This window comes from Corvus moneduloides, chromosome 4 (genome assembly GCF_009650955.1).
Source record: "Corvus moneduloides isolate bCorMon1 chromosome 4, bCorMon1.pri, whole genome shotgun sequence".
In the NCBI taxonomy this organism is placed as follows: Eukaryota; Metazoa; Chordata; class Aves; order Passeriformes; family Corvidae; genus Corvus; species Corvus moneduloides.
Window position 1 is genome coordinate 46,290,222 of NC_045479.1, and position 25,283 is coordinate 46,315,504.

Here is a 25,283-nt window from a genome sequence, read left to right on the forward strand (position 1 = left end):
ATCTCAGCCTAAGGCGGAAAGATAGCCTCTTAAATATTTTTAAAGGTCACTTTTTTTTTTTTTTTAATTTACATCTGGATCAGTATTTCTTTCAAAAACTGAAAACATTTAATACCGTATACTGTCTTCAACACTGATTAGACATTTTGGCAAATCAAGGTTGAGTCTTACTCAAAAATTGCATATCTCCCCATTTTTTCCTGCCTCGAAGACTTTGCTCCAACCTTTTAAGAAGTCGAGCATTTAATAACACAATCTGATATAGCTGCTGAATAAAATATGCAAGATCTGAGAATCAAACCACGAGATATTACCTGTAAGTAGGAGGAGGAATTGCGCGAGCTCTGCAATTCATTGAAACTTGTCCATCTGAAGATTCTTCTGGATAGATGGTATCGATAGGCTGCTCCTCAAAAACAGGTCCATAATCTTTGTTTCCTTCTTCTGAAAACAGAACGGAGTTTCAAATTAATCATTTTTTAATTAGCAGTCAAACTGAAGATGAATTTTCATCACACATTCCAGAATCAAAATGTGAAGGCCAGATAGTGAGTCACTCAAAGTTAATTCTATGCGCTTCAGCAAAACTGGAGCATTACAGGTAACAAAAGTGCTGTCTGTCCTTCACTGACTCCTGCCTTCTAAGAACCAAATTAACTCAAACTTTGTTCTTCTAATACTACCGTGTGTGCCTTCTCTGATGAAATTAATTATTTGCCACTGTTTAGACCAAATGTGGAGATAATTAGGAACTAAAGATATGCCCCTTAGAAATACCGTGAGACCAACTTACTTCACAGAGAACAACAAATTCTAATCAAAAAGGTCCACATCCCAAACAACTACTCATAGTTATTCCTGATTTTATAGCCTAATCATTTCCAATGATTTTATGTATTTAGAAAGAATCTTTACTACATCAGACAAAAAACCCCTTATGTTGGGTATGAAAGCTGAAAATTACATTGTTTCCAGATCACACCTGTTTTTCCTTTCACGCTGAGGTACGTATTAGCTTTCTACACTCCAAAATACAATTTTAGAAATGTATTATTTATTGTAAAACCATTTCAGTTTGCAAAGCCAAGCACTTAAATGTGAATAAATGTAAAACAGGTTTGACAACAAACTATTTTTTAATCTTTATTCTTCATTTGTTGATGCTGTTGTAAAGGTGGCAGGTTCTGCCCACCTCTGCTGCATTCCCTTCTCCTTTATCTCCTCCAAGCATACAAGGTTTCTCTTTGGGGTCTAAGAAGCAAGACTAAGAGCAAAAGGGGAATGTTCTGGAAAAATTCTTCTCACTAAATCTAGGATGTAACTGGGGTTTTTTTCTGTGAAAATGTCAGCTATGCATTCTAGGTACAGAATGACTCTGTGAGGAGACAGTACATGCTCCATATAGGTAAAATTTTGAGAAAACACAGTTATCTAATTCTCACAGGTCTCTGCTGAGACTGAAATAACAGTATGGACACCTGTGTGCAAATTCAAGGGAGAACAAAGGAGTACATGACTGCTAACAAGTTCACTTTCCATTCAAGTTCAGAGCCTTGCACCATATCCTAGAGATGCCAGAGATTTGTAAAATGACTTCAAGAATCTTGTAATACAAGGGAAACAGACAAAACAAACACAGTTTTACTAATAAGATCTTCAGAGATGGCTGAATAGTTTAACTCGGACATTTTCAAAAGCAGTGGTTAAGGATGGAAAAATTCTGACATTTTGCAATAGTATCTTTGCTGCCTATAAAAATTTGCTACGTGTCTTGCAATTTAAAAAATCTTCTCAGATCAGTAAATAAACTGGCAATGTACAAGATGAATTTTCTTAAATCAAATGATGATTTTGTACTCATGCCCTTAAAACTCCTGTCTTTGGCTCTAAAAGATTTTAGACTAAATTAGACAGTTTTTAGGAAAACTATAAAAGAAAAAGCGTATCTATATACCTAAAGAATGTGAATTATTCCAGTGTAAAAATACCACATATACATAGAACACTCCTGCAGACATCTTTTTTATTGTTCCTAAATTCCATATGCATAGATAGACACTGGATTACAGCACTTGAAGAAGACTGGATACAGATAAAAAGCAAGTCCCCTTTTGACTTAAAATTTGGGGGAAAAAAATCACCATTTCCCTTGAGGACAGGAGGAGGTCCAGAAGACACTGTTGTGCTGTGAGACATGTGGTCAGGCCACTTAATTTTTAAAAACGAATTCATGTAATGAGAAGTCTTTCAAAGAAACGAAGAAAAGCTAGAAAGGCAGAGCTTTTGAACAATGGTCTGCTTTCTTTCATATTTTAAAGCACAACACAATATAAAAATCTACATATTGCTAGACCAAAAGAAGAACTAATTTCAGACTGAAAAGGCAAGATTCACTTACTTGCTCAGAGTCTGGAATGACTAAGTCAGAAACCCGATGGCATGTTCTGTGCAGTTCTTAAATATGAATACAGAATAACAACAGCCTCTAGCAGCAAATAGCCATATCATATGCAGCTGACTCTTCACCTTAGGATTCAAATGATGTTACAGAGCACTTAGGCATTTCATGGCATGCATTTTTAATGCTGCCAGCACTATTAATTATATTGAGTGAACGCCTGCTTCTCACACCTATCAAATGTGCTTTATAAAGGCACTTGTGCTGCAATCTATTATGAATCTGGTTTCAGGTATTTGTCTGAGCAGAATAAGATGTGCAGACTGAATGTCAGGTATGGCAAACAATAAACCTTTCATTCTCAGCCACAAGGTGAGTGTGGACCAGTGATATGAAACAGCACATGGGAGAAAAGAGAAGAGAAAGGGGTTGTGAACAAATCTTCAAGAAATGTTCACACTTTAAGTGAAGTACCACGACTGTATGACAAAGTTTGGAGAGCAAGGAAGGGCAGACTAAGAGTACAAGGAAAAGCATCAGCTCACTGAAGTTGTGCCTACATGAAAAAGAGAAGTAGGGAAAGAAGAAGGAAATGGATGTATTAGACTGAGGATGTGATGAAGAGCACATTTCCTGTGTTCAGGTCCTGCTTTAGACAAGAGGATGGACTATCTGACCTCTCAAACAGCACTCTATGTTTTGGGTATATTTCTTGTGATTTATAAATTGAATTGGAGCAAAAGCTATCACCTAACTATTAGAGGCATTCTTCAGTGAATTCTGAAAACAAGACTCAGACCTTTCAACAGTGCTAAAATGTATTAGGAAGTCTGTGCAAAGGTCAAGAAAATCTCTGATGAGATCACAGATCCTGTGTAAGAACCTTTCCCTCTAGAAGGTGGTCCTGTCATCTGTTCTCTGACACTTTGCAACTGAGCAGTGTAATTTTTCCTCTAGGCTTTCCTATAACACCACTCGTGCTTGTCCGACTTCTTAGGCAGCTGCTAAAGCTAAAGAGAGTGGAAATCTATTCAATTCTTGCTTTCTGGCTCAGTCTTCTGTCAGCTTAGTGAGGTGAATTTGTTCACTGATGAAGACCTGTGCCAGGGCAAAGCATGAAATAGGAGCAGGGTTGTAGGTTTCCACCTCTTGTGCAAAAGAAGTTGTCTCATTAATCGAACCCTCTGAAAGAACTGTTATTTAAGTAAGATACATTGGTCTGAAAGCCTTACCACTATTTACAGATGCACTACAAAATTACATTAGCACACCTTAATGCCCCTGAACAAGCCTGAGAGAGACCATAATACAAATTATCCAACACATTCAGAGAAAAAGTTATCAAAAGGATGTCTGAAAATGATAATCACAGACAACCTGAGGCAGTTCTTTTCAAGGCATCTCAAGAAACATCTCTCAAGAAGAGGGAGAAGGAAGGCACAATAAAAAGGCATATTTAGTACACCCTAATTCCATACATATTTAATTCAGGAAATGTCAAACTTTTCCATATCAACATATGGAAAATTAAACTAGCTTTCCATATAAAAATTAACTTGTTTTCTAAAGGCTTTATTTTGCATGCTATATGTAGAACAAAGAGACAAAGAGATTTTCCAGCCCATATGCACTTTTTTTTATTGCTTAGGCAATAAAAAGAACAACTAAAACCATATCAATAGCCAATCATGCTTGTGTCAGTCTTCTATGGATCTCCCTGCATCTCACATTCTTCTATCTCCTAATCATTTGCCTACTCAAATGGCCTTGCAGCCTCCATTTGCCCTGCTCCCCATCCTCCCTCACCTCCTCCTCTTTGATAAGGAAATTACGCTTATTTGTAAATAAAAAGGTAATGTAAAACTTTCTGATATGCCACCATATAGGTCCACTTCTTGTGTCTTATTTCCAAAAAGCCTAATCACTCCCTGTTATTAGAGAGCACATTTCACTAGTTCAGCATTTTCTTAATATAATTTCAGGTAATTTTTTAAATTACATGTAATGTTCCAACTACACTGGCGCTAAATTACAACAGGTACAAATTTTACAATATAGCAGACAAATTCTGACTTGACATCTGAAAGATGAGTAACTTGAGCAAAGCTGGATTTAACTCATCATAACATTGGTAGGAAGAAGGGAAGGGACTGATTCGTCAAAACCAAATGCAATTATTTTACGTTAAAAAAGCCTTGAATTACCCATGTAACCTTCCAGTTTACACATCTTCATTTAAAAACACATAGAGGGAAATTATTCATTCAGTTCATTATACTAGAGGGTCTTATTATCTGTCCTTTACACGGGCTTGTTGCTGACAAGAAGAAGGTTGGGTAGGGCTGGGGAGAGTCTGGTCACTTGGTCAGTTTGTGATCTGAGCATCAGGAGCCTGAGACATGCAGAGATATATGCTAAGAGCATCCCAGGAATCAAACTTGGAACACTGTGAAAAAGGGAGAATGCAGGTGTTACGTCTGTGGTGATTTTTTGGGGGAATGGCAAAGTGCTCTTGGGCTTTGACATTATTGTGATAAAAAGAAGTAGATATATCTACAAAGTTCCCGGGGGTTTAACTCTGTGTCTTTGGGATCTGCATTCATGTGACTAAAGTCTGGAGAGCTGTCCTAAATCCATTTACGAAGCAGAATTTAGTGCTAGATTAAATTTGATACTAAATATGACAAATGGGACTGTGTCAGTAGCTGAAGACACCTCTTGAGTTTAGCAATTTTATATGTCATAAGAGAACCAAGAAAATGGCAACCTCAGGCAGCTGGCACATCGTGGCTGAAGTAAGGCATCTTTCTTACACTGCAGTACTTCATTTAACAGTCAGGCTCATCACCACTAATTTTTAATGTCTCTTTCTAGGTTCAATTATGATCTCTTCTTTTTTCTATCAGTTCTACACTTGGACAGCTTCAGAGAGCTGGGAATTTCCTGGATCGGCACTGATGAGGCGAGGATTGGCTGCTGGTGCATTGTTTTCCAGGACACCAGGTTAATGGAAGAAGTTGCAGCAGACAAAACCCAGCGCAATACATTTCCTCTGACTTTGTTGCTACTTTTCAGCATGGGGAATCACAAGGCTGATATGCAATACACAGGCAGCATATGCGAACTGACAAGGAAAGAGCTGATGATCTGAATCATAGACTTCTGTATCATATGGCGGAAAATATGGAGATGAGAACAAGAGACCACTGTGTTTATTGGGAAATGCAGCTACCAATAATTACACGTTACTTCACAGTTAACATTTAACAACTACAATAATTCAAATATATCTGTTTTCTTCTACTCATGGACAACTGCACAGGAAGTACATAGGAAGTTAGTTTATAACTGATCTGCAGTGTTATTTTGCAAAGAACCTGAAATGGACCATTCCTGCAATTTGCTTAATTATTTTTAGAGACTGATATCTGTCTTTTCAATATACTAATTCTTACATTTTGCATAATCAGTTCTTTATCTAATCTGAATACAGAAAAGTAGAAGAAAATAGAAAATTCCCAAAGGGAATAGCATACAGTAATTTTACAGCTAGTCTTTTCTAATGATTTACTCAAATGTCTCTCAAATACAGGTCACTAAACCACTTGGACTCTTGTGCATCATTCTGTCTTCATATGGCTAGTATGTAAAGAAGCAAAAATCCTGTAAATTAAAATTTACTCTTACTTTACAAGATATATCCTTCCATGTTATCTTACAGGGTAGTTACAATCTATATTTCCACACAGGAGCTGCGGAATATTCTATATTTAAGAGTAAGACTATTTAAAATTTTCCCTTATTTATATACTTATTAATGCAATTTTTTTCTGGAATGTACAAAAATTACTCATATTTGGTTTCAGAGCAGAATTGTCATGACTGATATAGAGGGTTATCACACCATTTTGTACAAAGTTATATATATTTCAAGTGATTCATCAGAAATGGTGGATATATAGTTGTGCTTCAATTCATTGGGAAACTAGATTAAATGGGAAGCCAAATGTAAGAGCAAGTGACTTCTCTGAAATCATTCCCATAGTGTGAATTATGTGCAAAAGATTTGTAATTTATGTCTGTTTGTATTTTTGCCTCGTTTGCTCTAAATTGTCTTTAATCTTAATAAATCCTTTGTGGTGGTGTATTCCCCCCCATTTTTCCAAGCACACTGCGATCTCTGAGAAATGCTCATTAGGCCTCAGCCTTGACAAACAGCACCTGGGCTCAGCTCTTCCCCAGCTTATCAGAAACATAGTCTGCTCCCAGGAACAGCTGCTGTCTAACGAGCTCCTGTTTTCTATATGAACAGCCTTGGAAACTGTTTTTCTTCCCTGAATGGCATAACATCCCTATTCTTACACTTTGAAAGAAAGTGCCAACCCAAACTGTGGCCTGGAGGAAACACTGATATGACTAAAGCCCACTCTCTTGCGAACTATAAACAAATCCAAAGGTCCAAAATGAGTCCTTTGAGCTCTCCTGGACCACAGTGGGCTGTGACCAGCAAGCTCCCTCTGAGTGAGGCCTCTCAGTGCCAGCAAGCTCTCAGGTTTGCTGCACTCAGAAGATCACCAAACAATGATGAATCCTGGGCTGCTACACCCACTCCTTGAGGCTCAACTCTTTGCCCGCTGAGGACATGTAAGAGCATCCAGAGTGAATATTTCACTACCTATATTAAAATGTCCTAGGGTATATTACTGTGTCCTGCAGCCATAGGGAGGAGGAGAGAAGATCCAGCAGGCAGGAATTGTGCAGCAAGATTGATTTATTTAATTATTTTACAAACTCTTTTATAGAGTTTTTCTTCACAGTCTAATTGGACAAAGGATCAGCCACCCCTTGGGGTGATTGGCTAAAATCCTAAAACATCCATTGTCAAAATATTTTTCTACTATACCATAAACAAGACTGTTCAAGGCTGCAGGTGTTTCATTGTTTACAGAACTCCGCTACCTCTTCTGTGAGAGAGAAAAGTCTCTCACGGGCTTAGAAAATAGCAAGAAAATCCTTGCTAGCAGCATTTTTGTATCTACAATCTATGAGGGGAATTTTTCACAGGTACACTGACTCTTTACATCCGTGTGCGTAAATGTGTGCATTTGCTTTGGCAAATGCAGGAGAAATGCTGCTCTCTTAGATGTTTAAGTACCTTAGATATCTAAGTAAGTTAGGCCTGTAAGTAAGGTTAAGTCAAAAGTCATAAGCTAAATTAAATGCTGCTAAGCACTGCTCTTTTGCTAAGTTTAAGTTATAAGTTAGACTAAACGTTAAGTGTTATTCCTCTATTAAATTGTTACAGTTAAATTATAATTTAAGTTATAAGTTAGTTAAGTGTTGTTCCTTTGTTAAATTGTTACGTTTAAGGCATAAGTTAATTACTGTTACATTTGAGTGCTGTCAAGCTTTTAGGCCGTATTCCTTTTATCCTCACCCTCACTGTTCTTTTGTCACACACACCATCATCCCCCATATAGTTTTTGGCTCATTTCTGTTTCGATTGACTGGATTTTGTTTGCTGCTTTTCGGTCTTCCCTTTTTCCTTGGTGTGTCTTCACTGTCCAGTAAGTAGCAGAGTGAGTCTTGCCAACAAAGTTTGTTGTGCTGTCACTTAATATTAAATCTGATTTTTACTCATACCCTTGCCGGTGATAGTTTTAAGTGATCTCAAACACTCCTTCAGAATATCCTCAAATGAAACAACAAAGAAAATAGAGAAGTAATTGAACCTTAATTGAAGAAACAGCTCTCTCATTTTCTTTCAGGAATCTGATTCATCACAAAATTTAAGCATATAAGTTGATCCAAATGATCAAGGTTATACATAAGTGCATTGTTAAGCACATATTCAAGTTCTCTGCTGAAGAAGAATCAATTCTAAAAACCTCAAATGATGACAAGACTATCGATAGCAAGTCATGGTTAAAAGTTTTCCCAAGGTCACTGTCAGAAAGAAGCTAAATCAGGTAAAAAAACTTAAGTTCCCATCACTCCCACTGTACACCAATATAAAATTATTTCAATTAACATCTCTATTTTTCTAATGAGTCTTCTTCTCTTTCTGTTTCTGCTTCCTGTACACCTATCTATTTCCCTAGCACTTAACACTGCCAAAAGTGGCTGCCCAAGACAGCCGTTGGGTGAGTATTGATCTACCTGACAGTGTTGTATCCAGTTACATATTTTAACATGAGAGAGGGACAAAGATCTGTTGACATGATGCATGGCTAGATTAACCTTGAGTGCTAAAGCATGCTGACCGTAAGAGCCTTGGACTAATTTATTATCAGTTTAACTAAGTTGTCAGGCTCTGCATTAGACTTGCAAGACCAGAAACCATTTGATGAAGGTACAAGAAGATCTCGTCCTGTTTTCAAAATGTCAGACGAATGAGGACCTACTCATGTCTGAAAAGCTCATGCTCAGAAACGATGGTCTGGGAACAAGCCAAAGTATTTCTACCTGGTGTGCAGGAACACAAACACAGCACTTCCACATTTCTGAGCACTGTGATCACATTATGATTATTTATTTATGAATGTCAGACACTCAGCAGTAGCATTAACTGGTCTTCTAAGATCCAAGCAGGGACAAGACAGAGGAGATAAACAGGTATAAAGTATATCCATCCAATTCCTATTTTGGAAGAAAATTATTATCTCTCTTTAGAAAATGTGAATAATTTCGTATGCTGTGATAAAAAGCTTTAAATAATGTAGGTTCTAGCCCTCAGTTCAGAAATGCATGTTTGAGCCTACTGTTCTGGAAAATGTCCAAGCATGAATAATTTAAGGTTTAGGGGCTTGACTGTTTTTTCAATTCTCTCAATCATGTGGGTAAAGTTGTACTTGGTATTCATGGGAAGCTTATTTGCTGAAGCAGTAATGTGTCCATGTTGAAAAAATTCATGACTTAGCATCACCGTGATGGAGAAGAGAGGGGTACATCATAAGTGTAAGTCATCAAGATGATAAAGGGAAATCATTTTCCAAGAGCCACTCAGCACTCAAACAGAAAAGGTAACCATTCCTGCACTCCCACTTCGTATTATATGAAAGACTTAGGTTGTCTTTGGGAAGGCTGCCTCTACTTTTCTGGACCGAAGAGAGCAGGAGAATTACTTCTATTTTCTATGTGCCAGTGAGAACCCTGACGACCTGCATAGATAATGATGTACTTTCTCTTTTACAACAAGTTTCAAGTATGAAAAGCTCCAGTCCCTGGCAGAGCAAGTTTCTCCACTTGTGCCTAACATGGTACAGTTTTTTGTCTTCTCATACTGCCAAGAGGAATGTCAGCCAATACCAATTATTGTACTTTTAAACATATTCCCATTTGCTTATTCAATATTTAAATTATTTAAGTGTTTATTCCTTAAAAACCTAAATGTTACTTCAAAAGTGACTGAAGAGCCTAACGTGTTGATCTCATGGGAAAGCCAGTGCTCAGAAAATTAAGAATGAAGCTGAAGTGCAGTAGTTATTCTGCACAGTCTCTCTGCACAAGCCTTCCTGGTGCATATGAAATACCAGCAACACACTCAGAAATTCAGCATGCTGTCTAACAGCATCCCCATGTACTCATCAAAACAACTGCCTTGCACTGAGAGGCTCTGCATCTTACTGGCTTTCTTGCTTTACCAGCCTTCTCTGAAGTTTCAGGTCCTAATGATTTTTGGAAATTTGGTCATCCAAAAAGCAGAAGGGCTTTTGACGTTTTTACCCCTGGACTACTGCCTCATTTTGCACAATTCAGAAGTTACTAGGATGACAATCTGCCTTCTAAGGCATGATCTGACACAAACTCAAGTACTGTCTGGGTCTGCACTATCAAATCCCAAGGTAAAAAGTAGAACAGTTTTATCAGAAATAAATTATTGGAGGGACATTTTTCACTATTGTTTCCTCTCACAGCCAAATGTAATCAACTATTCATTAAGCACAATAAAATATAGGGTCTTTGCAGCTTTTCATTAGCCTTTTGAAGAACAAAACAAGCTGTAGCTGAAAAACTGTCTTAATTCTTTTGGTGATAGGTTATTATCCCAATTGAAGATACACTTTAGTTCACTGATTTATACGGCAAGAAGCAGATGACAGAAAAGTTTGAAATTCAGACTTAGCAATGGGACATGAATCTAATGGGGAGTAAAAGGCAACTTGGAAGTATGTTGCAGAAATCTCAGAGGGAAGTAGAGAAGAGTCAAATATTATCAGTAAGAGGCATGAAACAACTTTTTTGCCAGTGGACTGACAATCACTGACATATTCCCTGAGGAGTGATTCACTGCTCTCATTTGCCTTGCACTACTCAAAGTGCACTCTGAAAAGCAACTCTTATAATAATTGTCTGTTCTATCAGTAAGCAGAAGACTAAATTATTTACGGCTTTTTCACCAGTTTATATCTGCAAGACTACATTTCAAGCACTAATTTACCTGGAAAATAAATACTGCTCCTGTCTCATTGCAGAAGGTCTCTGCCTAAACCTCTCATGCACTGATTCATGTAATCTTTGCCTCCCTTCAGATAAGTAAGTGCACATTCACCACTGATGAAACGGCCAGTCATTGCAACAGTTCTCGAGTTCTAGCTTTGATTACCACAAAATAGAACTGGCTAAAAGCATCAAGGTGTTTACTCCAAAGCAAACTCTAAATTTCTAAAAACGTGTATTTCACTTTGGGAAATTTTTTTAGAACTTCCTGCAGTGGGAAAAAGAACAATTTGAAAACAGATAAAACTCCTTAGCTTATAGAGTCTCTGAATTCAGGCCCAATTGGGCCTGAACATATCAGGTCAGTGCAGCTTCAGGTTCCTAGCTCTTTGTTTCCCAAAACTTCTAGCTGTTATAGTCTGAAAGCTCTCAATGCTCAGTCAAATACATGAATTCTGAATACTTTCAGGTTTTTTGGCTGATATCTTTGAACTTGGGGAGCCTATAGGGTGAGACATGTCAAAAGACAATGTATCTGGAAGCTATCAGTTTCCTAGGTCCAGAGAAGTTAATATAGTAGTGGGTCTGTTTAGGAAGCATGGATTGCAAAAACCTAGACCACAGAGTCACAGATGAGTTTGCCAAAGGCAATTTACAGAGTAGAACAACCTAGAACTGTGGATCCAGCACCACAGAAGGCAAGGGGAGACAAATATACTTCCAGAGAAACCCTGTGTTTTGTCCAAAAGGTGCCAAAGCATTCTTAAATACTATGCTTTCAACATCTGCTCCCAGTTAACCTCACTCTGGGACTTGGTCTGTCTTGTTAATTAAATGAGAACTCATGATCTTTACTTAAAAGCCATCCCCAGTTCACACATTTTCCATTATTATTGACACTGCAAGCATTCCCCTTGATAACATCATGTGTGAAAGAACACCTCCTAGAACTTGACCTGATCACTGGGCTTGTGCTCCTTCCTCCTCTTCAGTATCTTTCACTTTTTAACCACACTGAGAACACTTCCAAGCAACCCCTTATATTTCATCTTGGTTACTGCAGATGCATATTTTCTGGATATGATGGCATTTAAACTGCCAAGAAATATATTCAAAAGGAAAATTGGCTAAGACTAACTGCCAGCAGCTCTCACACCCATTTGAAATGAGAAACCCTCCAGCAACATTCAAGTGCTGGGGCTGAGCAAAGACTGCAACATCAGATTTATATAATCTAGATGCCATAAAGCCTAGATGATAGGAGCAGATTTTCTCTCCACTCAAAACGTTATTTAATTACTTATGCAAAGTAGAGCAAATCCAGGAGCAGAGAGCGTGTGCACTGCTCAGCCTTGCAGTAATACACTGGCAGCAACAAACACCCTCTGATTATATAAAACTAGGAATCTTCCACGTTGGAGGGTGGTGCCATACCTTTAGAGACAGTCGTAGGCCTTAAATTTGGCTTTTGATGAAAAATGCAAGCAAGTATTTATTCCATACCAGGAGATAAATTAGGAAAATTTTTTGAACGGAAACAGCACTGTTAGAACCTGCCCTGGATTCACAATCCCTCACACCAAAGGCTCCCATCATCTTGGGGGAATCTAACAGTGCCAAGAACAGTCCAGTGAGAGATCCGGTGAACCTTGCTGTGACAGTGCCAGTGCATACACACGCTGCATGCAGTATCACGATAGCCCTCCTTGTTCTTCCTATGTCACTTAGCCGTGACCGTCACAGCACACAACCTTCCAATGGCATTCTAAGGCACTTGCCAGCAGGTACATTCTGATGCCAAGGTTTATTTTGCTTCTGGGCACAACGGTGATGTGCAGAATACACAATAACAATTATCATTCGGTCCTGACTGTCAAGAAATTACCTGAACATTTCTTCTCCCTGATTGACTCAACTCCTTTATGAACCAGTGTCCAGCACCTGCTTGGCTAGTGCAGCTGATTGTTTTGTTTGATGTTAACAGGTCCAGAGCAAGATCACACGTGTAACATTATTGATAGCAGTCGACAGCCTTTTTTTAATTTCTTTTTTTTTTCTTTCAGGGAAAGCCCAGTACTTAATTAAAGCGGTGAGTTTAAAGTTTTAATTTTGGTGCTATCAGCAAGCCTCATATCTTAACAAAGAAAAAAAAACCTCTTGAAACACACAGCAAATATATTGTGAAGGTATTGATTTTTATTAGGCATCAGTAAATCCTCCATCAAACTCAGACACAGAGTAAAGAACAGCATTCAAAACCACAGAATAACGTAGTGTTCCCACTAAAGCAGAAATCATTCCTGTGAGCTACGGACTAATTTCTTACAGGCAATGAGCTTACATCACAGTATTAATCAGATTTTTTGACTCAATAATAAGGAATATAGTCTCATGGCAGTGAAACTGAGGCAATGCCTGAAATGGTATCCTAGATTAAGCAAGTCTATGACCCTTAAAGTAGGGAAGGATCTAAAGCCTACCTTGAAAATAACCAAAACCTTAGTACACAATATTTGCACTTTTCAAATATTGGTGGAAATTTTGTGCATGCACTGTTTATGCTAACAGTATAATTAATCACAGCAACTAAAAATCAGCATTCATTAAATTGGCATGGAAATCTGAAACAAGCTTTACAAATTTCAAAGTTGTTTGGAACAGTTGGAATTTCACCTTTTCAAAGACCTCCATCTGTCTCTTAAAATGGAAGTAAAATTTCAACTTCAAACATCTCTCTAAATTCAGATGCTAGAAATTTGACTCCAGAATGTTTTTAATATTTATGGCCCCACTTCTACTTATGAAACATGTTATAATTTTTAACAAAAAAATTGAAGTCAGAATATGCAGAACTACCCCACTGTATTATGAAAACTGCCACTACACTGGGCTTCTGAAAAATTAAGAATTTTAGATGGTGTCAATAATATAGAATTTTGTTTTTCATTATTCTAAGCATGTTGATCATCCGTGCACAACAGAAAATTGATATTTTTATAATCTAGACTAGATTTCATTCCGTATATCAAATTAGAACACATAACCCCAAATTTAAAGTCCAGATCTGTCTTTCTGCAAACCTTTTATTATGGCAGCCCTTCTTATTAATAAATATGCTTCCTGACAGCTTCATTGTTCACATTTAGTAATCTGTGGTATGTGCACAAATAAATGAAAGCCATACAAAGATTCTAATTGTCTTTGAAACACATAAAACTAACAACAGTTAGTTAAATGAATTAACACAGGAGATCATCTTACCTGCCAGGGAGTAGACAAAACAGGATGTAATAAGATGACAGATGAAGAACCAAATGGTTATCTTCTGTTCAGCCATTATCTCAAAAGGAATAGCGCACTGCAATACCATCCTTCAGAGAGCTAAAAATGCCTGTTACAAAGAAAGAAGAGAGCGTGAATAATTCTGACAATAGGCTTTATCTCATATCACATTTGGCCCGGCAGATTAGGTGACTAAACTGAATATTTAAGAGTTAATATAGGATAGAGTCTTTTGAATAATAAATTCATCATCAGAATTTCTGGATCAAATGAATGATCTCCATTATTCAGAGAGCACACTGTTTCAGAGTACTCAGATTTTCTGGTGATAGTAATAATATGGTAAATGTTAAAACCATAACATCCTTTTTTACACTTATCTTCCAGATTCTATCCTTCTTCATCTCAGTAAATACTACATTTCAATCCATTACTTCAAAGTCTGTAGAAAGACTACAGTGAAACTGAAGTACATTCATCTCTTTCAGAATTCAAGTATTTTGTCTACTGTATCATTATTTTAAACTTTAAATATACAATTAATGGTTCTCCACAAAGGCAGTTTTATTTTTTGTGAGTTTCCTTTTAAATGCTGAATACAATCATTACTGCAATGTTGTTTTCAAAGGTTTTTCTTTTCCATATGGGAGAAACTCTGCCTGTATATATACTAAAACCAAGCTAAAAAAGCATGCACCTTCTTTTCATTATTCTAAGATTTTATAACCATTTTTTTCAGAACACTTCTGTAATATCTGTTACTACTTTCAATCAGAATATTTTGCTAGCTTTTTGTTTCTTGCTGGGGACTATTATCTATTTCTTTAGGGAAATGTGTCATCATGTTTTCAGTGTGCAATTCTCTGGGTTTTTTTGATGGATTTCTTGTCATGAATATATAAATGGATCCTTTACATCCATCACATCTTGTTCTTGCTTCTTGATTGGCTCTGTTAAGAACTTCACACAAAGCAAGGCTTCCAGCTTATCCTTGACAGAATATTGTATCTCAGGCACACGCTGATATCATCCAGTCCTCTCAGTATATTCATTTTGTTACTATTTCAGTTAAAATATGCTTATACATACTTAAACACCCTTCAGTAACATGCATCCCAGAACATGGTGCATGCTAAAAAAGAAGACTTGTAGATGTGGCACTTAGGGACATTGTTTAGTGGTAGACTCAAGCAGTGCTGGGTTAGCAGCTGGACTCAATGCTCTAAAGAAGTCTTTTCCAACATAAATGATTCTATGATTCTAATATTGCATTGTCACTTTTTGCAAGGTGTAATCTCAATGCTCCTGCTTTCCAGCCTCCTGTGCCAGGAACTGATGACTGACAGTGACTTCCACCTTTTACCATGACTCTTGCCCTTTCCATGTCAAAATTTTTACTAAGTTTTTCATTTCCAAAATCCAAATGGTTTAGATTTTGCTTTGAAACTGCCCTGTTTCCCACCTCCAACACCAAGAAAGGGGCAATTTTAAATTACTAAGGACAAGTACAAACATAGTTGACTCCCTAAGTATGGCTGGGATAAATCTTGCCTTGTTACAGAGAGCCTCTCGTCTGAGCTGCTGCCAGACATGCCTGCTGCAGTGTATGTGTCTCATGTCTCCCCTTGAGGTGGCTAGGAATGTGTCTTGGCCATTGGGGACTTTTACTTGTCCCTTCTTTCTCAAAATAATGCTAAGGCTGTTCATTTGAACATGCCTCAAACAGTGAACTTTCCTTATAACAGAGTTTCAAGAGTGTTTTGATAAACTCATAGTGCAGGAAAATGACAAGAAATATCACAAGGAAATCTTTTGGCTCAGAAATTACAGGACCTGTTGCATGTCACATTTTTTCCTTATTTTTTAACAGATTAAATCCTTAATAAAAAGTTAAAAACTATGACCCTGCAATTAGCTAGCTGTTATGTGAAAAATGTTCTCAGCAAAACACAGACAAGAGTTAAAAAGTGATTCCCTAGAACTGAGATTTATTTAGAAATATTCCCTAGAAAAAGGCTCTTACATTGGCAACAAAAGCGTATGCTTACTGTAGCTGGATCTAAGGGGAAGAATTTATAAATAAATTTATAAACATCTTTACCTTCTCACTTCTGTTGGCACTAAAGTTTCTTCAGACTGTCACACAAAGGACATCCACAACTATTTCAGGCATCTACGCTGACCAAGGTATGAACTACTGTGTGTGTATGATTCATCCAGAAGACAGTGGTAGGTCAGATCAAGAAATAACTTTGTATAATTTTCCAGCAGCCATGCCCTGGCTATGACATCCTTGTGATATGACACTGCCTTGCCTGAAACATTTGTTTCCAAATGACATGAGTAAAATGGCATAGTTATGCTGAAATAATGCACATAATTAAAGAGCGAAGAAACAGGAGCTCTTTTGGGAACAATGGTAATTACACAGCAGCTTATGGTGATAATAACTGTGTTCAAGCATATTGATAGATGAGACTGTTAAGAGCACTGTGTTCTCTGACGTTATAGTCATAGATGGAAGATCCCTCCTCCCTCTCTTTAGCAGAATTTAGGTTCGATTTTGGAAAGATACAATGTCCTCTAGCTCTCCAAAAATCCCTTTTTGCTGGCTCAGAAAAAAAATGGTTTGAACAATGGTTCCAATTACAGTAAATAAAAATTGTGTCAGAAAATGCTATAAATACCTCATTTTATTCAGAGACAAAACTATCCACCCTGCCAGGATTGAAATCCTTTCCCTACCCTCACTTGTTTCGGCTGAGTGGGTTCTGTATATAGAGCACAGCCATCCCTTCTGATTCATCTCAGCTTGTGGGTGAGAAGCTGTTTCACATCGCTCTGCTGAATTTTGGCAGAAGTGCCTGCTATGAGATGAGACAGCACGCAGGTTATCGCTCTAAGTGTGAGGTGCTATGGCTGTGCAGTGTTACCACCCAGCCACCCAAGGAGCCGTCCCGGCCTATCTGAGGTAGCAGCACTGGTGCCAGAGGCAGCACCGTGGGCTGCAGTGCTCAGGCAGCACAATCTACTGCCTCTTTCACATTATAGCTCTCAACCTTTTATCTTTGCAGAGTGAGAAGGATATTGCTGCCTTAGTAAAAATCATTCCCAGACAAAAAACCAGCCAAGTCACTTTTCTCCTCTGAAAAAGCAGAGTGACTACGTACCTACACATTATTCCTTCAGTCTGCACAGTACACGATCCTTCTTTTTCCAAACAAAGCACCACAATTTTAGCAAACAAGTGAGACATTTAAAAAATATATAATAGAATGAGCAGGCATTTAACTGCAACCATGTCATGTTTAATTACTATCCAATGCTAACTAACACACTTAGGTCCATTTTGACTGTTCAGTTTCACAAAAGAGCCAGTCACCACCACAGACCCTTTGCCTTGCTAAATTCAAAAAAACAACATCTGGTGAGCTGTCTGGAGTGCAATCCTCCCAAAGGAGGTGGAAAAAACTGGGGCATTGGCTGCTGAATGGGAAGCACGTTCAATTTTGAACACAGGGACCTGCCAGGGTGCTTCTGGAGGCTTGCAGTGTCTCATGATGCTTCATTAGGATGAGAGGTGGTCCCAGGACACAAGGGTAAACCTGCCTCTTTATACTATCCAATTGTTGGGATTTTTTAATCTCTCAAAATGCACTTTAGGAAAATGTCTACATTTTCTGCCATATCCTGTGTGGCTTTCTTCAGATCTTCAGTGCACTTTGGCATTTATTAAGGAGAAAAAGACACCCATTTTACTGCTATGGAAGCAGACAGTGTTTTCCATCACTTCCCTGTTAAATCCAAACGTGCAGATGACATCGTTTTGCAAGGGCATAAAGCATTTATAGGGCAGACAAAAAGAAATTACAAACAGCAGGTAATTGAAGTCAGTTGAATAAAGATTTTTAAGATCAAAAGCAGTAAAAATAAGGTACATAATCTACCAGATTTGAAATCAAGAAGGGATAGGGATAGACAAGGGAAAGCAGAGCAACAGTGGGGGATGTTGAACGGGTGAAGAGGAGGCAAAGAAAAGATCTCAACACTACAGAGGGAAGGGATGTAATGTGAGACATGTAAGTGAAGTGTGGGAAAATGGAAGCAATAAACCAACCCAAAAGGGCAGGTAGAAAGAAAGGCAGAGAGGGAAAGCAAAGGTGATGTAGGCAGATAAAGGTGTATGAGAATTACCAGTTGCCTGTCAGTAAATCTCAACATTTACCGTGGAAGAGCTTTCCTGAACTTCACCTGCCAAGGCTTTCAGAGTGGGAGCAGCGTGATTACTGCATCAGCCCTTGACATCCACTCAGGGCTCGAGACAGGAACCCCAAGTGCTGATGGGGAAGAGAGGGGGCAAAAGAAAGTGTTTGGGAGCTCTGGCATAGTACACTTAGCTAGGAGAGGTAAATCAAGATGCTTGTTGTGATCCCCATTTCCTGGTATATTATGATAATTATAGAGATTCAAGTTTTAGAATTGGTAGAGATTCCATCCAGATTAAACTATAAATAGATACAACAATCTAGAAGAATTCTCTGGTTCTCTACCCTTTTTCAAAACATGAATATATATAATTGCAATAATTCACTAGCAAATTAACACAGTGGCAAGTTATAATCAAAGTCTTTTAGGAGTCACACAATACTTCAGCCTAATCAGTGTTTTGTATTTGTTTTTACTTCAGACTCTTTCAGTGATTTTCGTAAGCATGTAATTGCTCCTCATCTTTATTTTCTTAACAGAGCTGGCATTTTCTCCTATGGTAAGTAACTCCTCACAAATCTTATTAGTTGCTCAGTATGTAGAATTACCATGAAACTTTTTAATTTAAAAAAATAATTATGTATATTGCATATTATTTATTGTATCAGTCTTTGTCCTTTTCTGCTATTTTGGCCTTTTCAAATTAATTTTGTAATCAATGAACGAGTTTTGACAATCTAGGTAAAAACATGCCATTAAAAAGGGCGCTGTATCTTGTTTGTAAGTCTGGTTTCTGAGCCATCACCCACAATCCAATTTACTCCTGAAGCCATTACGTTAGCCACTAGCAATTACTAGCTTTCTCTATTACTGGAAAAGTGGTGACAGTCAAGTTCCTTGCCACTACACAGATTTGTCTCATTCCAGTGGTGTGGGATTGCTGTGAGCAGAGTTCCAAGCCAGCCCTGCTCTTACAGCACTGCTGCATCTACAGAAGATTTTACGTGTTGGCTGGCTCTCACTTAGAGTCCAAAAGTGACTTTAGTTCCCTTCATAAAGGCTCATAGAAACATTTGAATTCCTTATGATTTCTATAATTATAATCTTCGTTTTTGACAGATTTGTTCAAGTGGAAATGGAATCTCAAGTCTACTGCTCACAATACTGCCCACTCGCCCAAACAGTCCATCACCAACAGTCATGCTTCTAATATTTTCCACTTCATCCTATATAGAGAATACAGCTACACTCTCCATTTCACATGAATGAAATCCAGCTAAAAAGCACATCAATTTGATAGCCCATAAATAAGATACTCTTCTCAAAAAGAATTTACAATTTCAAGGACAATATGCAATGACATAACAAAGAAGCACAAAGTTGGAGCAAAGTGCAGTCTAATTCCTCCCCTCCAATAACTCAACTTTTTTAAACTGCTTACAGGTGCTAAATAACCAATAATAAAAAGAAACTCAAAACTCAGAATCAGTTTATTAATATATTTTAACAGGCTAAATTAGCTAGTGATTCTCTCACTACTGGATAACTCCACCAGTTCTGTAATTTTGCTTAATAAACATTGACTTGGAAATACAAAGAACCAGTATCTTGGAGGTGATCTGGAATTTAATTCCATCTGGAATTAAATCTGGACAAGGATGCCAGGAAAGACAAGAAGGGCATCTTCAGCTACACCAATAACAAAAGGAAAACAAAGGATAATGTGGGCCTGTTGCTAAAGGGAGGGGAAACAGTGGTTACAAGAGGATACTCTGAGAGAGCTGATGGAACACCCTAACAAGGCTGCTTGGAATTATCTTTGAAAGGCTGTGGTGATCAGAAAAGGTTCTTGAGGACTAGAAGAAAGCAAACGCCACCCCAGTCTTCAAGAAAGTCAGCCTCACCTCAATCCTCAGAAAGCTGATGTAGTGCCTCATTCTCGAGGCCATCTCTATCCACATAGATGGCAAGAAGGCGATCAAGAGTAGGCAACACAGATTCCCTAAAAGTAAATCATGCTTGACCAACCTCATTGCCTTCTACAATAAAACAAACACCTGGATGAATGAGGGGAGAGCAGTGGATATTTTCTAACTTGACTTCAGCAAGACTTTCAACAGTGTGTAGCACAAAGTCCTCATAGGAAAACTCTGGAAGTGTGGGCTGGATCAGTGGACAGCGAGGTGGATTGAGAACTGGCTGAATGGCAGATCCCATAGTGCCATAATAAGTGGCAAAGGGTTTAGTCGGACTCCTGTCACTAGTGGTGTCCCCCAAGGTTCAGTACTGGGCCCAGTATGGTTTAACTTATTCATTAATGACTTGGATGAAGATGCATCGTCAATAAGTTCACTGACAACGCAAACCTGACAGGAGGGCTGACGCCCCAGAGTGCTGTGAGCCCTTCAGAAGGGCCTCAGCAGGCTGGAGAGATGGACAGAGAAGAATTATCTGAAATTCAAAGAAGGCAAATGCAGGTTCTTGCACTTGAGGAAGAATGCACCAACACAGGCTGTATCATCCTTCCCATTTTCATTATTTCTCTCTGGTTTGTCTCTGTTATTTTGTCCTCATAGTTCACGCAACTAGTAATATGTCTTATTTTTCTTATTTGCATCCACAGATTCATTATGAACCAATACTAATTCTCTTCCCTACAAGGGCCTTAGAGCAGTCACACATCTCTCTCAGCCTGCAGTTAACCAACACCTCTGTAATGAAGGGTCATCTGGTAGTACTATTACAAACATGTATTTCCAGGAACATTAGCCATCTTCTAAATTGTGGTAAGCTCAACAACTCAGCTTTACTATTAATTATTAATACAGTTTAGTTACGTTTCTTAAGTCAGCTGCAAAAACACAGTTTTGAAATACTTTCAGATCATGAAGTGTCGCTTAGTGGTACTTAAGCATTGTCTAATCATCACGTCAACAACAAAGGGTCAGACAGACAGTCCCTATCCACACTTTTTGCTCTATCAGCAACTGGTTGCTTTTTCTTCTAACGTAATATATAAGAAAAAGAGCACTTACTACTGTCATAACTCACAGGCATTACTCACTTTTCTGAAAGCTTGCTGTAAGGGCTTTGCTGCTTGAAGACTGCCTGGTAAAATATTTCAGCAGAAAAAATCAATAAACCTCCTGCCAAGTCCTGAGCATCCCACAGAACAGCATACTACTCTGTTCCCACATGTACAAGTAGCTTCCACTTGTATCTTAAAGACTAAGCAGTTTAAATTTGACTCCAAGGTAACCAAACATACCCGTCTCTAAAATCAGCATGAAAAAACATCAGCCATTAATACGAATAAATATCAATTATTAAAACTGGGTATTCCTTCATGATAACATGGATTTTTAGGTTACTTTGGACAATAACTTTTAAGGGACAAAACACATTAACTTCTTCAGAAAAATTAAGTGTATAATTGCTGTTATCTTTTGGAGCTTTAAAATTTGTTGGAAGTTTATAAAAGGAAATGTACTAATCAGAACATCATCTTGAAATTAAATCTTAAAGAGATCCATTTCTAAGAGAAAAACAATCAATTTATGTTTCAGAGAAACAAAATGAAGACTGTAAGAAAATCTTTATCATGCTCTTGGCATTTTCATTTGATTTTCACATTTTCTTGAACTTAGTAATACCTTTTTATTCATCAGTAAATGCAGATATGGGAATGAATAATGTATATTCAATAAGTTCACAGCAGATGTATTTATATATATATACAAGTTTAACAGTTTATCCATATAATCTGTAACTCAGGATACCCTATAACATACTTCCTATTGTACAGCCAAAGACAAGCTCAGTGGGAGATTTCATCTTCGAACTGCATGTTTCCTAGCAACTCTATTTGAAATCAGAGTAGCATTTTTTAAATTTACATCAATCACTTGGAACTGTTGAGAATACTTAAAACATCTCTTTCATCCTATGAATAAACAGTTCGAATCAGACTAGCAGCTGCAAAAAGGAGAAAAAAGGAAAATCAATTCAATGTTTACTAGAACTTGCTGGTAGATTTTGGAACAATATATTATTTGTGCCTTTTGGTTTTAAGCTTACACATTTCCAAATAGAAGTTGACCAATGGTGAGACCCATTGGCGTTTTTTATAGGTTTGAGCTGCCACCACCATTTCAAAGATCCTCTACGTTTTAAAGACTACTTTTCAAGGATACATACTCATAAGGCAAGCTTAGCTGTACACTGAAGATTTCAGCAGATAAGTAAGGGTTTCATTCTACTGGTTTAATGACCTACAACTAGAGCACTGCTTCTGTAGTCTTCACATTTTTTGGGGAGAAAGAAAAGAAAAAACTAATTTTTTTGAAAACTTAGTTTCTTGCCTCCTAACTGTCAGTTGATACTTTTCATACATGTGTTCCCCATCAATGCCAGTAGACTCTCAGAGGCACACAGCATGCACAGAAATCTCTCTTAACACTTAGCCAGCAAGGAGGGACACAAGGACATATATCATCAGAACAGCCTTTGGAAATCCCTGTGCCAAAACCACTGCACCTGACATAAGGAATCATATTTTCCCAATGCTACTCAGAATCTTGGTCTCATGACTGCACTTAGATTAAATCAAGGTGGATTAAGGAAGAAAATAGGCAGGAAAATGGATAGACAAGGGGACAAAAGGGCCTGATTGTGACTCTTCTGGTTGAGGGGTCTGTACCCTGTGTGCATGGATGTGGATGGAGGCACAGGTGCCCACCACTGGTATGGGACTGTGAGCCTAGGCCCCTGTGGTGGCAGCAGCAGGAGAAAACAGAATGTGTCATAGGTCTGAGTGGTGGCAACTGGACAAGGGGCCATAGGTTACAGGGATACATGTATCCAGGGTGCCAGCAGCTATGGAAGGTGATTAGATATGTTGTTGTGGGTGTGAATGCCCATGTGGGATTGCCAGCAGCCATCAAATAGCGAGCAATTACAGTAAGAGGCTTAGGAGCAGGTACTGCTGCTGCTGCCAGCAGCTGGGGATAGCTGGGCATCCAGGCCCAGGTCCCAGGCAGGCTGGGTGCCTAAGGCCAGCTGCGGCAGGGACGGGTCCACGCGTGTACGCACACAAGCTTTCCACTAACGGGATCCATCCCAGTCAGTCAGACAGCCTGAGGCTCTTGGGGCTGTTTCTGTTGGTGACTCTGCTGCTGTAGGTGGCCAGCCACACACAGAGCTGTGCATGAACTGGGGGCTGCTGAGCATCACTGCAGGCTCTCATGGGCATAGGGAGCTGCTGCAGGCTCACCTCGCCCAGGCAACCAGATCTGGCAATGTCCCCAAAACAGCCAGAAAGTTCAGTGAAATGCATCTGATGCTGAATTCCTACAACGATGTGAAAGATAAGCTCATGAGAGTGTGATTTATCTTTGTAATGCAATACATTTGAAAATGCCAGTATTTTACCTCTGAAATACAATAACATCTGTATATAAAGTATGAAAATTATATTATAAAAACTGTGACTAATCAGTTCAACATCTGAGTGCAGAGAACTATGTAAGATCACTTCTAAGCATTAACAAGTCTCTAAATAAAACCAAAAGAGAGAAAAGTTTGATTTTATACATGCAAAACATTCTGCTTTGCTTTTTACACTTAAATATCAAGAAAAAAACAACCAAACAAATAAAAAAACCAGAGAGATATATGAAAGCCAAAAGCCTGACCTACAGACATGTCTCCAAATATTTAAGTATAAAATGAACACATACAGCAAAATCACAAGAGGCAGTCACCAATTTGCAGGAATGAAGCCTACAAAACTTCATTTTAGGGATCTTGTTCCAAGTTTCGTATTTTGGTGTCAAAAGATATATTTTGTTATGTAAGTAAGTACAGCTTAGGCACATCAGCCACAAAAAAAGACATTTCCCTTTTGTTATCAAAGTTGCATTAGTAAGTCCACTTCAACTGACTAATTTCAAATATTAAAAATGTTTTAGTTGATAACTATTCTGTTGAACATAACATATGAGTGTATTCTCTCACAGATGCTATTTCACTGTGGTGGTAAGTCAAGAAATCAAAATAACCTTCTCACTTAAAAGGTTGTGATTGCAAAGACATTCTGTCACATCTTGCAGTGACTCCATGTTTTTCCAAGCAATGGAATAGAGTCCCTACAGACTTCATTAAACAACTGCCTACAGGTCCTGCACAGCTAATCTGTATTTACTGCATTTCTGACATGGACCCGACACGGCCTCCAGCACAGGGGCTTTCCCTCTTTAGGAGCTTCTGACCAAACAGGTATAATGAAAACTGCAGTAAATTATATCTGAAAGAGATAATCCTTTCAAAATAGGAATCCTACCTGTTCTGAATAATAACTCTGATTTGAAAGTATGAGATGCAGTATGTAGCAGTGTTAGAGTTCTGTGCTTACTACTCTTGTTTTTCAGCACTGAAGAGTTCAAACATACAATGTCTGTAGTCTTTGCTTAGTAAACTTGGAAAGACAGTGAATATGCACTGAAATTTTATTCATTTTCCCTATTATGACCTAAAGTTTTCAAAGAGCAGTACTTCCTAATTCTGGATTTCCAACTTCTGAATAAAAGAATAGAATTATTATTATATTTTATTTTTTCAAATTATTTAGGTTTATTTGAGGGTTGTATATGACCAAAACTGGTCAACAAGCAAGGTTGGTCATTCAAACTGTACTGTTAAGTACTCACACAATATTAACTGTTCTGATTTTTCATTGTCTAGTACCACAACTGAAGGGCAATAAACCCATTATCTAAGAAAAGGAAAAGCACATAATCACCTGCAGACATTGTTCTACCCAGTAAAAGCAAAGTAATCGGCATATATTCTAATATCTCTGGTGATATGCTAGTGGATCTACAAATTAGGAACATCCACACCTTAATGTCTTTCAATGAAACAAATTATAGGTGCTTTAATCCATTAACTTTTACACATA

The 25,283-nt window shown here is 38.0% G+C and overlaps 1 protein-coding gene across 1 annotated transcript in view; it reads right to left on the bottom strand.

Annotated features, from left to right (window-relative positions):
• Positions 1–25,283, bottom strand: part of CNTN1 (contactin 1) — a 228,115-nt gene that overhangs the window by 65,883 nt on the left and 136,949 nt on the right. Inside the window, exons 3-4 of the mRNA XM_032105945.1 lie at positions 14,099–14,228; positions 315–444 (exon numbers count right to left, since the gene is read on the bottom strand). Of these exons, the coding sequence (XP_031961836.1) occupies positions 315–444; positions 14,099–14,207 (239 nt within the window). The 5' untranslated portion in view covers positions 14,208–14,228. The remainder of the gene's footprint in view (positions 1–314; positions 445–14,098; positions 14,229–25,283) is intronic.